At 37.0% G+C, this 14147-nt stretch overlaps 2 protein-coding genes across 2 annotated transcripts; both read left to right on the forward strand.

Moving 5' to 3' along the window:
• Positions 1-1368: 1368 nt before the first annotated feature.
• On the forward strand, positions 1369-12997 carry LOC108144230 (photoreceptor-specific nuclear receptor). The gene is made up of 10 exons (XM_017268907.2): positions 1369-1754; positions 4030-4384; positions 8355-8458; positions 9891-10005; positions 10837-10892; positions 10974-11291; positions 11684-11892; positions 12306-12467; positions 12529-12693; positions 12749-12997. Exons 1-10 carry the CDS (start codon positions 1709-1711, stop codon positions 12929-12931), a joined length of 1713 nt encoding a protein of 570 aa, XP_017124396.1. The 5' UTR covers positions 1369-1708; the 3' UTR covers positions 12932-12997.
• A 592-nt stretch (positions 12998-13589) lies between these two features.
• LOC108144297 (kunitz-type serine protease inhibitor microlepidin-1-like) lies at positions 13590-14147 on the forward strand. Its single transcript, XM_017268983.2, has 3 exons — positions 13590-13713; positions 13772-13935; positions 13991-14147. The coding sequence occupies exons 1-3, from the start codon at positions 13626-13628 to the stop codon at positions 13997-13999; spliced, it is 261 nt and encodes an 86-aa protein (XP_017124472.1). The 5' UTR covers positions 13590-13625; the 3' UTR covers positions 14000-14147.

Raw genomic sequence — 14147 nt, forward strand, 5'->3', positions numbered from 1 at the left:
ATTTAAAAATCGAAAAACTGAATATAAAGGTAAAGGTTAGTAACACATCTAAAAATACATTTTTAATTTTTAATTATATAACAATAGAACAGTAGTACTTTAATATCTAAACAAAACAGACGAACAAAAACAATTGGCTTTGAGACTACATGGTTTTTAAAACTATTTATCTTTCAATATAGCTGATTTAAAACCAACGATTATTCTCAAATAAGGATTATTTTCTATCGCTAAATACTACGCATTTAAAGAACTATTTTATGTGATAATAAATAAATCTTAATATACTCTATGGATATTAAAAGTAAAAATTAAATATTTTAAAACGAATTTAATTTGGACATAAATAAATCCATGATTGCTTTTCTAAACTCCTTGGGCTATAAATTTTGGTATACTTTATGCAGATTCTAGTACATGCACACCAACGCCCACAGAGCAACGAGCAAAAACAATTTTCTCTTCAATTCAATTACAGTTAACTGGGAGGTGGCAATTGTGGACGGAAGAGGGTGCTATTGTGTGGGGAAGGGGAGGAAGAAGGCGGCCAGAAGACGAGGCCAAGAGTGACGTCGTTGGAAGAGGGTCAAGAGGAAAGAGGGGAAAGGGGAAAGGAAAGCGCCGACATCACAAAGGGTATTATAAAACAAAAACAAAATGTCAAAACCCAAGACGATTATACGAGCAGCAGAGCCGCGCAGCTGCGTCGCCCAGTTTGTGGGTGTGAGTGTATTTGTATTGGTGGGGAGCCACCATTGCTCTGCCCCTGCCCCACTTCCATTTCCGTTTCCGCTCGCCTCTCTGCTCCTTGCTCCTTTTTTTAAGTCATGATGGCGGCCGAAGCTTCTCTGATTGTGTGTGTGCGCAGAGAGCGCAGAGCCGGGTGTTTATTGGAGATTGCGATTGTGGCTTGGCTTACCCACACACACCCACCCACACTCACACTCACAGTCAAACACACACACATACACATACACACATGGCAGCAAGGACATGCTGCTGCCGCAGCATCAAGAAGGAACGAATCAAAGCAAGCCAACAAGCAAATGCGCCACCAGAGTTGCCACTAAAAGTCTCCGTTCCCCTTTGCAAAACAAAGTGGGCGGGTGGGTAGTGTGCGGATGCGGTTATCCTTCGCTCACTGCTCCTTGCTCGCTGCTCGATGCTCGATGCTCTCTGCTCTTGCTAGTGGTGTGTGCGTGTGTGTGTGTTACTGTTAGTGTTAGTGTGTGTCCTGTGCTATGCTGTGCTGTGCTGTGCTGTGCTTTTTGTCCTCACAAACACACACGTACATACACTCGAACCCCTCTGCTGCCCACTCAGCGACCGCGGATTATATCCTGCGATATGGTTTTTTCCTAGTCTGGGGTTGGCCCGTTGGCTGGTTGGCCGACTGCTGGAGTGGACACATCACTGTTTAGCTCCTGTCACGCTTTTATGATAAATCTGAAATCCGGAATCTGAAATCGTACATCGAGACGTTAACATCATCGCCGCATAGTCGCAGTGCCGTCGGTTTGGATCGGATTTGGTCGGTTTCATTAGCGGAATTCACAGGACTCCACAGTTGCCGTCGCTTTACCACGGGTTAAAATAATCATGGAGCTAAGTGTGTTTTAAAAGTGTGGCTTTAAAAAATCAAAATAAAAGTGTTGCCTGCTGCTGAACGTTAAAAAAACCGTGAAATTTTACAACAACAAACAACAAAATGAATAAAGAAGAAAACTCATCCGAAACGCGCCCTTCATCTCAAGGTAAATTAAAATATCTAACAAAAAATATAACTAAAAAACTGCATAAAAATTGTTCAAAACATTGTATTAAATGAAAAACAGTACTTAAAAATTGAGAAGCTAAAATATTTTTCTTAAAAATAGATAGTGTACACATATGACTTAAATAAAAACTATCAATCTTTTAAATCAGAGTTATTAAAAAAGTGTTTTCCCATCTGAAAATCAAATTATTTAATTGTTTCAAAAGAAATAAAAAGATTAATGGAAAAGAACTAAAAAAGGGCAACCATATTTGCTTCTTATATTAAGGATAATATCACGTTTTACGGGAAATGGTTTGTGAAATATAATTAGTCGTTTTTTTCGGGCGCCTTACTCCCACGATTAATCAGGTCACGTTATATGAAAAAATGAAGGGTTTCTTTTGAAAGAAATTAAAATGCCGGAAAAGCAAAAATTTATATATCAAATGTCTGTCAAAAAAAAAAAATTAAAAAATAATGTTTAAACGCTTTTGATATTTTAAACCTGATAGTGAAATAATATTTTCCATTGCCACGTATACTCATGCTAATAACATTATGAAATCAATTCTTAGGTGGGGATTTTTAAAATTAAATATATTGTATACTATATTATAATATATAAATATTTGACAATTGAATTCAAAGTATGTATAATGTTGGAATTAAATTTCATGATTATTTGTTAAAATATTTAACTTAATGTAAAACATATTAGGTTTAAAATAGTTTCTATTTTATTTAAATTAAATTTTCAGATATTAAAATTAGTTCCGAAAGTATTCAAAAATTGTAATATTTGAATATTTAAAATAACTAAAAACAGCAATGGATGAAAATCAAAGCGAAAAGTATTTAAATTGAGTAAAAATGTGGGCGCAAAATACTTCTATTTTGGATATTTGTAGCACAGATAGTTGATGATAAAGAAAGTAAAATTAATCAGCATCACCAGGAGGGTCAGTTAAAAAGCTAGGGACTGTCCATTCCTTTCCCTTTTTTGAAATACAAAAATAAAAAAAAACTTGAAAAGAAACCAACCTAAAACGGATTTGGCTGTTTTAATGACACATTTCCAATTTCAATTACCAATTTGTAGTAACGAGTTGTCTGCGGAGACACTCGAATTAAATCGATGCCCAACTTCCTGATGGCATGCACGAGTGGCCGAGCAAATTCAATTTGCGATAATCACCAAATTGAATTAGACCTCGAGTCAGGCCGCCAAAAATTTCAGAAATTCATAACACAGCCCTCAACACTTTTGTGTGTTGGCAGTAGTGGCAGGAGTGGGCCAAAGTGAATTTCAACGAGCTCATAAAATTAACAAAGACGGAGACCCGGAAAATGCAAGCATATGACGCTAATCCTCTGGCATTAGACCGCAGATCCCTGCCAGTTGGTACCGGCTGAAAGGCTGAAAGGCCTTCTGACTTTGTCTTTGAATCCGGACCGAAAAGCAAAACCAAAAACCAGGAACCCTGGAAATGGTCCATCGCACAGCCAAGTGGCGAGTGTAACAAATGTGTCCTCGTCCTCTTCCTCGTCCTTCGAGGGTTAAGTGCATCAAAAAATCAGTAAGGAAACTACAATCAAATTAGGGTGTGATGGCAAAACAATCGTCCCCCGAGGCAAATTTTGCGCACAGATTGCTCGGCACGCTCTGGTCGAGAGCCGTTTGGCTTAATGGCACCCTAATTGAATGTGTAAATATATTTGCGGATTACAGGGCGTCAATGTCGCCACGCAGGGATAAGATCGGCAGGTTCTTCCCCTTCCACTTCTCCTTCCTTCGCAATCCGGTACATCTGACAAATTGGGATTTAATTTAAATGAACTACATAAGTGATTTTTTATTACCACGGGAAAGGGAAAGGGAAAAAAGCTAAAATCAGATCTGAAATTTGAAATGGTTTATGCTTCAATGAGATCAAATAATAAAAAAAGATTAGTTCTGCCTCTGGTGGGTCAAATTTTCTTTAATAAATATCAGTTAACACGAATTAGCATACTCCTTCTACCTTGATCAATTTGGACAATTTAATTTAAGACGTATCGTGGGAAAATTAAATTAGAACTTCAATATTTTTATTAAACACACTTATAATTAGTAGAATATTAAACAATATCGGATATTTTTTTGAAAACCTGTTTTTAATTGCTATACCAATAAACCATAATACAATTTCCTTTTAAATGTCTTGTTTTAAATTGAAATTTAGTTGTATTAAATAAATTTTGTAGCATACTAATATTTTGAATTACTTCAGAGCTCCACAGCCCCCCGCGGCATTGCTATACGCCCCCACCGACATCAGTGAGCGTGGCCACGCCCTCACAACCACCGCCCCCTCATCCCGCCGCCCCCAACGTGCCCGCTGGTCGATTGCTGAGCTGGAACCACAGTGCCGCTGCAGCGGCCGCAGCAGCAGCAGCGGCGGCCAACTCCATGAACCACTCGTCGGCCAGTGAGTCCTCCTCGATGACCCGGATTAAGGGCCAGAATCTGGGCCTCATCTGCGTGGTGTGCGGCGACACCAGCTCCGGAAAGCACTACGGAATCCTCGCCTGCAATGGCTGCTCCGGATTCTTCAAGCGCAGTGTGCGCCGGAAACTCATTTATCGGTGGGTAAACAGAGAAAAAAATTGTTTTATAAAAAAAGGTACATAATAAACAAAATAAATGGGTGTTCATTTTTCAATTACATCTAAATACAAAAACATACTTTTTTTATTAAAGAAAACATTACCATATTTCTGGTACATAAATATCTTAAACTTTGTGAGAATGTTTTTAAAACTTAACCTCCGTAATAATGTTTTGAAAACTATGAACAAATTTCAATGAATATTTATACAAAAATATTTGGTAAATATTCTTAAATCCTGTTTTTTTCATAAACTTTACCAACTGAAGCTACTTATTCAGTTTAAATATAATATGAAACGCAACAGAACAGAATATACTATAGTTGGATCGTACGATTTACGGTTCTGAAACTGGGTTTTAAAATCTTTAAAAATGTTTAGAAAAACAAAAAAAAAGGTTGTTTAACGGCATGATCAGAGTTGAAAGCATAAAGTTCTTTGATATACTACAAATTAATCACTACGCTTTTGTCTGTGTAGATTTAAGTGCGGTCCTAAGTCCGGTCATTACCATTTCAATTCCATTAAATGTTGCAACATTTGCCCAAAGTGGGTGGTGCTGGAGGAGTGGGCTGCTGTGCCTGGAGGCCCGTCTGGCGGATTACGGAACTCTGCCAAATTCATTACAATTATTCAAATCTTTGGGATTTGAGCGTCAACTTTTGAATGCGCATATTTGCCCTCGCGTTGACTTTGTGCCCAGAATGGCATCATGTGCGGATGCCACTCAACTTTCTCCCCCCGATTGCAGCTTAAAATGTAATTGAATTTAAAGTGAATTCGTTTAAAACTTTTTATTTCAACGTTGAAATGCGCGAAACCAAAAATAACAAGAAAGAAAGCAAACTTCGGCAAGCCGAAGTTCATATACCCTTGCAGCTATTGCAAGAATTAAACATTTTTGAAAACATTAAAATTATAATTTACTTGCGTATATGTTTAAAAACATTGAAGCTATGATGATTTGCAGCTCAATTATTTGATAGGTCTTTTATATATTTTTATTGTTCCTATGGGAGCTATATGCTATAGTCGTCCGACTTTGATGAAACTTAAACCGTAAATTGGAAATATTTAACCATTACTAAATGTCGAAGAACTAAACAAAAAATTAAAAAACAGAAAAATTATAATTTTTTTTCATTTATTTCTCCGATTGTTCCTATTGAAGCTATATGATATAGTCGTCCGACTTTGATGAAATTTAAACCGTTAATCGAAAATATTTAACTATTACTAAATGTCGAAGAACTAAACAAAAAACTAAAAAACAGAAAAGTTATAATTTTTTTTCATTTATTTTTCCGATTGTTCCTATGGGAGCTATATGCTATAGTCGTCCGATTTTGATAAAATTTAAACCGTAAATCGCAAATATTTAACCATTACTAAATGTCGAAGAACTAAACAAAAAATTAAAAAACAGCAAAGTTATAATTTATTTTCATTTATTTTTCCGATTGTTCCTATGGGAGCTATATGCTATAGTCGTCCGATTTTGATGAAATTTAAACCATAATTCTGAATTATTTAACCATTGCTATATGTCCAAGAACTAAACAAAAAATTAAAAAACAGCAAAGTTATAATTTTTTTCATTTATTTTTCCGATTGTTCCTATGGGAGCTATATGCTATAGTCGTCCGATCCGGCTCGTTCCGACTTATATACTACCTGCAATAGAAAGACAACTTTTGGGAAAGTTTCATGCAGATAGCTTTAAAACTGAGAGACTAGTTTGCATATAAACGGACGGACAGACGGACAGACGGACGGACAGACGGACAGACGGACGGACAGACGGACATGGCTAGATCGACTCTACTAGTGATGCTGATCAAGAATATATATACTTTATAGGGTCGGAGATGTCTCCTTCACTGCGTTGCAAACTTCTGACTGAAATTATAATACCCTCTGCAAGGGTATAAAAAGCGGGATACACAAATATACGAATCAAAAACTGAACAAAGTTTGTTTTAGGTTTTCAACTATCATTAAATCAGCCGAATATCCCATAAGCCAAAACGACAGATTCAGAATCAATGGCAGCAAAAACATAAAGTTATGATACAGTAATGTATATTTTGTGCTGCGGTTTTCTTTTCCGGCAGGCGCGGTAAATCACAAACGTCGAAATCTCTATATCCCAGCGGTCCCATGAGATTGATATGGAGGGCTTAAGCGCAAAACACTTGGCCAAATGTGACCCGGCACCCTCATCCTCCCTCAATCCCCCTCACCCAAACTCCCGACATCTTCTTCTTTGCCCACCGACTAAGCCGAATCGCAACAAAGTCAAAAAATGGGGGCGGTTCTTTAGATAAAATAGAGCAACATCCTCCCCTGCAAGGGAATGACTAAGCGAGGCATACACTCCAGACTACAGACATGGAAAAGGGATACGAACGGGGAACAGGTCTAGTGTATATTCTCACCGACGTGACTTGTTTTCCGATTGCCGACAGAGTCAATCTGGCCCCTGGTCCTTTTTATGTCCTTGTCTCCGGTGGTCCCATTAAGCCGTTTTCAATTATAATCAATTGCTTCCAATCAGAACTTTCGAATTTATTCGCCGGAATTTTCTTTCAACATGATAAAAATCTATACCGTTTTTTTTACAGCTAAAAATTACTTATTGGAATTTATAAATATATTTTATCTAATTTGGTGGGCTTGTAATTTATCCACAAGTAACAGTTAAGATATTTATATTTGTTTATTATGATTGTTATGGAATCAATTGCTTTCAATCCGAACTTTCAAATTCTGTGGAATTTCAAAAATCTATACAATTTTTGTTACATCTATAAAAAAACATTTATGATTTCAAATATATTGTCCAGTTTGTAAAGGTGTTCATTTATCCACAAGTAACATTTTAGATACTTATATTTATTAATAATAATTGGTATAACACCTGTTATAGGTATTGCATCTAATTGTTTCAACTTAAATCGATCATTTATCTATATTTTAAGACACATAAAAGTTAAAACTCTCGAACTTTCAGTTTTTGAATTCATTATACTTTTTTTTAGCGTTTGCGAAATATAGAAACTTCGAGTAAGTGAATTAGTAGAAAACTAGAAATTTTATTTTTAGGAATGGTTGTTTAAAAGTTTTTAAAATTATTTTAAAATGTCTATTCAATTAAAAAAAATCCTTTTTAAAGAATAGAAAACAAAATCTCTAGAGTATCAAGGCTTAAACCATTTTGTGTCTTCACTCTGGAGGCCATTTTCACCGTAGTTTTGGTATACATAAAGTGGTGTGTTCATCGTCTATTTCTGGAAGTTTGTTGGTATGAGAAATGGCAATATTATGTGATTATTTTTATTGACCCACACAAGTTGGTATTCCAACGGAATGAGAAAGCCCATTCACACATATCCAATTTACTTGATTTGTTTACGAAAACCGGACATTTGCATACACAAAATACCTAAATTATATACTTTTACACAAGGGCTGTGTCTGAAGGATACATTTGGCTAAGTGATTTGAGCCGAGGCGCCACGAAGCACATAAAATGGAAGCGAAACGGGCGACTCGAGATTTCTAGGAGCGTTGGCCATCTTTGAGTTTTGGCGCAGGCTTAGTGGGCAAAAAGGGAGGCGATGACTGGGCTAAAAGTGGTTCTGAGTCAGGGATTTGCGTGGGTGGGATGTTCAGAACACGCCACTTAGCCCTGATTTGATTAAAGTTCCACGAGGGCAGGACAAAAGGACTAGACCAGAGGTCGATGCAATGGAAGCGGAGGTCCTGTATATATGTAGCAGATTCAGAAGTGCTTTTGTGGCTGGATTTACGCTCGGTTGGCCTTAGTCTGCTGCCGAAATCGACAAATGTTGCAATTTTTGATACGACAAATCTCGTTATCGCCCCAGGATAACCTGATTATGTCTCCTGGCACTATTTTAATTGAATCTGATTTCTTTTTCAGCTGCCAGGCGGGAACTGGACGCTGTGTGGTGGACAAAGCCCATCGGAATCAATGCCAGGCCTGCAGGCTCAAGAAGTGCCTTCAAATGGGAATGAACAAGGATGGTGGGTACTACTCACTACTACTCACTTCTGCATATTATCATAGCTCCACCCGCTCTAATGAACTGAAGCACGTTTAATTGGTCTTTAACAGGACCTCAAAAGCCCGGCCACACGTGCCCCAGCATTTACGTATCTAAACTCGAACCCTTTGCCACGAACCCGATGAAATCCTCATCAGGGAACATCATCTCATTTCGGGGTGGTTCACCTCTGGGTGCGGGTGCGGGTGCGGGTGCTCCCTTCGCCTTATTTACATATTGCTCACCCAATTGATTTGTTACCTGCTGCTCGTGTTGTCTTTGACAGATTTTATGCAGCTTTAGCGCTGCCACTTCACTGCACCCCAATTGTTCATTTTGACTGAAAGTTTTCCTCATTGTTTTGATGGCTGCAGAAACTTTGAGCGAACAGTGGCTAGATTTCTTGAATAGTAAATAGACAAACAGCAGCCGTCACTCAGGTTCAGGTTTATAAAATCAATACGAATCGATTGTGCTTACCTTTTTGCAACTAAAAAGTCACTAGGGATTTATGAATAAGGCAAACTTGCTCAATAGGTTTCTTCCTACTAGTTTACTGTAAATATCTTTATTAAACATCTTTAATATGTTTTTATGAAGCTCAGTCACATTTATCTATACATAAATTAATTGTATAATAATGTGATAATGTGTAATAATAAAATTAAACTGATGTCGTATGTTGAAATTGTCTTTAATAACTTGTATTCCAAGGCCTTACATTAAAGTTTTTTTTATACTCTAGCAAGATTATTTTTTGTTTGCAATATATACCTATACAATCATATTATCACTGTTTTAGTTTAAAGAAAAGTTATTAATTATTTTGAGAAATTAAATTTCATAACCTTTAAAGCAATGAGCCTGATAGTGTTGAGAACTTAAGTATCAAAGCTTATAGGTCCATCCACTTATCCATATCAATTCACATTCGAGTCGTGACTTTCACACCATATATTCTCACCAGGGACATTTCACACTCTATACCAACTCTATGATGGCTCGTTTAATTTACCCGTAAATTATGCGATTCGTATGGAAAATAGCCACAGTTTGCGGATCCGCCATTAGCGCGAAGTAGCTTTTGTGGCCCAGCCTCATTGTGCGGTGAAATTGCATAAACAAATGGCGAAACAATTTGTGGGCGTGAACGGCACGTGACCGCAAAACCAATTTGCCATCAATGGATGGCCTTGTTCCCCTCGTCGAGTCCTCGGGTGATTTCATATGCTGATGAGGAAAGGCGAGGACGAGGACGAGGTACACGCGACTAGATTTGGGCCTGCGATACCTGTGCGCCTCGAAGCGATTTTATCAGTGTGACATTTCCTCATTACGGACACGTCCACGTCCACGTCCCATCTAGACTCCGCTGAGTGCTCATGTTAGTTGCATTTGTTTTCCAATTACAGCCGTGCAAAATGAGCGGCAGCCCCGCAACACGGCCACTATTCGACCGGAGACGCTGCGGGAGATGGAACATGGACGGGCTCTGCGCGAGGCCGCCGTAGCCGTCGGAGTTTTCGGGTAAGTATGTGTTTCCACGCCCGTGCACTCAAAAAGAATTCCATACAAATATTGAAAGTCTAATGACTTTTATAACTCTTTTTTTACACACAAAAAAACTAATGATATGAAAGGTTTTAGCACCTAGGTGGGCACTTTTGCCCATTAAAAAACTACATTTTCATAATATGTGAATTATCTTGAAAAATTATAGCTAACAAAGCTCATATTGTTATATTATTGACAATATTTATATAGCCTTAAAATATTTATTGATTTATTATCCTTGAACTCTTAGTGTGTATTTATTTTTGTGTATGCTTTCTTAAACATCTATCTTTTCTTAAAATCAATTCATTTAATAATGAAATTATGTTGAAAACAATTTTTAATCATTTAATGTATTCATTCTAATATCCTATTTTAAATATATAATATTCATTATTATTTTTCGTCAACCATAAAACTAATGAAACAGATTAAATAATTCTAAGGATCGAAAATAATTATATTTGTTTTTTTGTTTTCAAACTAAGAAATCATCCACTTATAAAATCCTCAAAAATAATTTAACTATACCATTTGTTTGCTATTAATTTTAACTTTTCGAATCCGCAATGTTCATGATGTTTTTTTTTATTTTTACATTTATCAGAAAGTAAAAATGAATTATTATTTTTAAAATGGATTCAAATTAATTATCGTCAATGTTTGTGTTATGTTTTATTTTTGAAGAATATTAAATGTTGACTGTTATTAAGTAATTTTTCTGAGTGCGTGTGGTGTGGCTGGGCTGTCATCTGCATAAGTCTATCTAACCGCCCAAAATCTGCGGGCAACTCCAATTTGCAGACCACCCGTGCTACTGTCACCGCCCTGCTACGGCTCCGGACTCCTGCCACCGCCCTGTGAGTAGCCACTGCCCCCCAGTTGATAGTTTTGGCCCTAACTTATGCCCTTCCCACGCGACTTTCTTGATCCGTGAACAGCACTGGGCAGCCTGCCGACTGGACGACTGCTGCACCACAACCACCTCACCTCCTCGATGCAGCTGGCTGCGAATCACATGGGCGCCGGCAGCTTTCCCATGTTCAACGCCGCCTCCGTTCACCACTCGCCCAAGGAGAAGGCCTATGGCATGGATCTGGCCAACAGCGGTAACGCCTCCCACTCCACAAACTCGAGCAGCAACCACTCCATCGACCCGAGCTCACCGACTCCGGAAAACGGCAAGGAGAAGAACAATGCCGGTGGCAGTGTCTCCTCCATCAGCTCCTCCAGTCCCACGATGGAAAATGACAATGATGGTGGGTATCTAAAATAGAGTCTTGAGTATTAAGATATTAAATGCTTTTAACATATACTCGATTAATTATTTATATTCTGTCAGAGTTCATAATTATTTGTATACTGTTTGTGAACGCTTTTTACATAGGAAATTATACATTAATAAAATATAATAATGCTAGGTATTTATAATATACTAAATCACCCTCACAGACTTAAAAAAAACTTATCAAAAAAAAAAAAGGATTTACATAGGGTATTTATTTGTAGATGTAATTGCTAACTTAACGTTCATAACTTAAGCTAAGTTTAACTCTTTCGGGGGACTTTCTCACCACCCCCGTTGTTTTTTCAATCAAAATATTTATATATATCAATAGTATAAACTATATTATTGTACATCTATCTGCAGATGACTCCATAGATGTAACCAATGACAACGAGGAGCCGCACACTGTCAGCAGATCGGATTCCAGCTTCATCATGCCGCAGTTTATGTCGCCCAATTTGTATGCCCATCAGCACGAAACCGTTTATGAGACAAGTGCTCGGCTGCTCTTCATGGCCGTCAAGTGGGCCAAGAACCTGCCCAGCTTTGCGCGTCTTTCCTTTCGGGATCAGGTGGGCTGAAATGATTAAATATTATCTAATGGTAAAAGCTAGTATTGAGCCTTTGATAAACAAGGATGAATACCATTTTAAGAGTTATATAATATTAACATTCGGCATATAGTATTTTTTAAGTTTAAAATACTATTTGTTTAAATAGAACGGCAATTAATACTTTTAGGAGATTTATTCAATTCTTAACTGATCTATAAATATGCAATTGATTAGTAATGATATTAACAAAAAAAAAGATTAAATTAGTTTGGGTTAAAGATGCATTTTTAAGTATATTACTGAACAAAAGTAGCCAATAAAAAAGCCAAAACTGGTATATTCCTGATTCTTGTTTTCAGCTTAATGAATTAATTTTAAATGTTGTTAGTTCGGATATTAGGAATATTCATAAAACACGCTTTTTTAATCAGGTTATTTTGCTGGAGGAGTCCTGGTCCGAGCTGTTCCTGCTGAATGCCATCCAATGGTGCATCCCCTTGGATCCCACGGGCTGTGCCCTCTTCTCGGTGGCGGAGCACTGTAACAATCTGGAGAACAACGCCAATGGCGACACTTGCATCACAAAGGAAGAGGTATGTTATGGCAAACTTTATTTAATTGATATTTATTTAATTGAACCTACATTTTTGGCAGCTGGCGGCGGATGTGCGTACGCTTCACGAGATCTTCTGCAAATACAAGGCGGTGCTGGTTGATCCTGCTGAATTTGCCTGCCTCAAGGCAATTGTTTTGTTTCGACCGGAGACACGTGGCCTCAAGGATCCAGCGCAGATTGAGAATCTCCAGGATCAGGCGCATGTAAGTATGCTATATATGGGAATAGGTGATGTGAACTAATAAGTTTATCTATCAGGTTATGTTGTCGCAACACACAAAGACGCAGTTCACAGCCCAGATTGCCAGATTCGGACGACTCCTGCTCATGCTGCCACTGCTGCGGATGATCAGCTCCCACAAGATCGAGTCCATCTACTTTCAGCGCACAATTGGCAACACGCCCATGGAGAAAGTGCTCTGCGACATGTATAAGAACTAGTTAACTCGTGTTTTAAGTTGTAACAAATTTAAATAAATATGTTTTTGTGTCTTGAATGTTAAGTGACATGGCTCTTAGTCGTTTTATTTGGCAGTTAAAAGCAGCAGAAGCAAAACAAATCTTCTTTTTTTGTGAGCAGAGTGTATATTTAATTGTTGATTTAGTTAAGAATGTTTCATATACATTAAGAGTTTATTTAACCTTATTACATACATATATCATATTTAAAAGTATCAATAGATATTAAGTTTCAAGATAGAGTATATTTTTGAATATAAAATTAAATATTTGTATGTCAAAATAATATGCGAGAAGATCAATTGATCTTTATTATCTTTGAAATTATATGAAAATTAAATCTTTAAATTCTTCTATCTTTGCTATCAGTCGCAGAAAGACGTCAATAACATTACTGTCAGAATATGTTCTTGTAACTAACTATAGTTACGAACCCTCAAGTTCCGCGAAAATGTGATTAAGCCTGGTAAATAAAAATGAATCATTTGGAAAAGCTGGCGATAAGATGGTACCAACATCTAAGTTGAGTTAAAAGCTTTTAATTCGTAAAAACGAACAAATGCTTTGTTCAAAACAGACTGCTGCCTTTCATATATAAACTGATTTCATGGCTTCGATGGATGCAGTACCAAAAGTTTCTTTCACTTGCTTGACTCCAGCACAAAATAAAAAAAAAATGGTGCATTTAATTTCTTGCTTTATCCTTTTGTTGACTCTTGGATTAACGATTGCATTTAGCTATGAAAGTTACAAACAACAAAAAGGTGCAACAATAGTGTGCTTAGTTGTCTATAGTAAATAATAACCAAACTTTATTATCAGCTATTTGCCATCTTCCAGTAAATTATGGAAAATGTGGCAAGGGAGTTTTTGCCTGGTACTACGATCCTTTGAAAAAGTCCTGCATCCGTTTTGTTTATGCCCTTTGTGGAGGAAACAGGAATCGCTTCTTTTCAAAAGCAGAGTGCGAGGAACTTTGTCTCAAGGTATGCATATTTTACTATTGCAGGATTTTGTTAATCTCTAAATTTTTTTCGCCAGGATTGGTAACCAATAGCTCCATTTCATCTCCAATGTAAAAGCTTAATATATAAACATTTTTACAACAAAATAAGAAACTAATTTATTTGTAAGCTTCATTTTTTTTAATTTCTTGCTAAATACGCCATGGAATAAACTTAACAAATTTACAATGTCA

Source organism: Drosophila elegans, unplaced genomic scaffold, assembly GCF_018152505.1.
Source record: "Drosophila elegans isolate 14027-0461.03 unplaced genomic scaffold, ASM1815250v1 contig_183, whole genome shotgun sequence".
In the NCBI taxonomy this organism is placed as follows: domain Eukaryota; kingdom Metazoa; phylum Arthropoda; class Insecta; order Diptera; family Drosophilidae; genus Drosophila; species Drosophila elegans.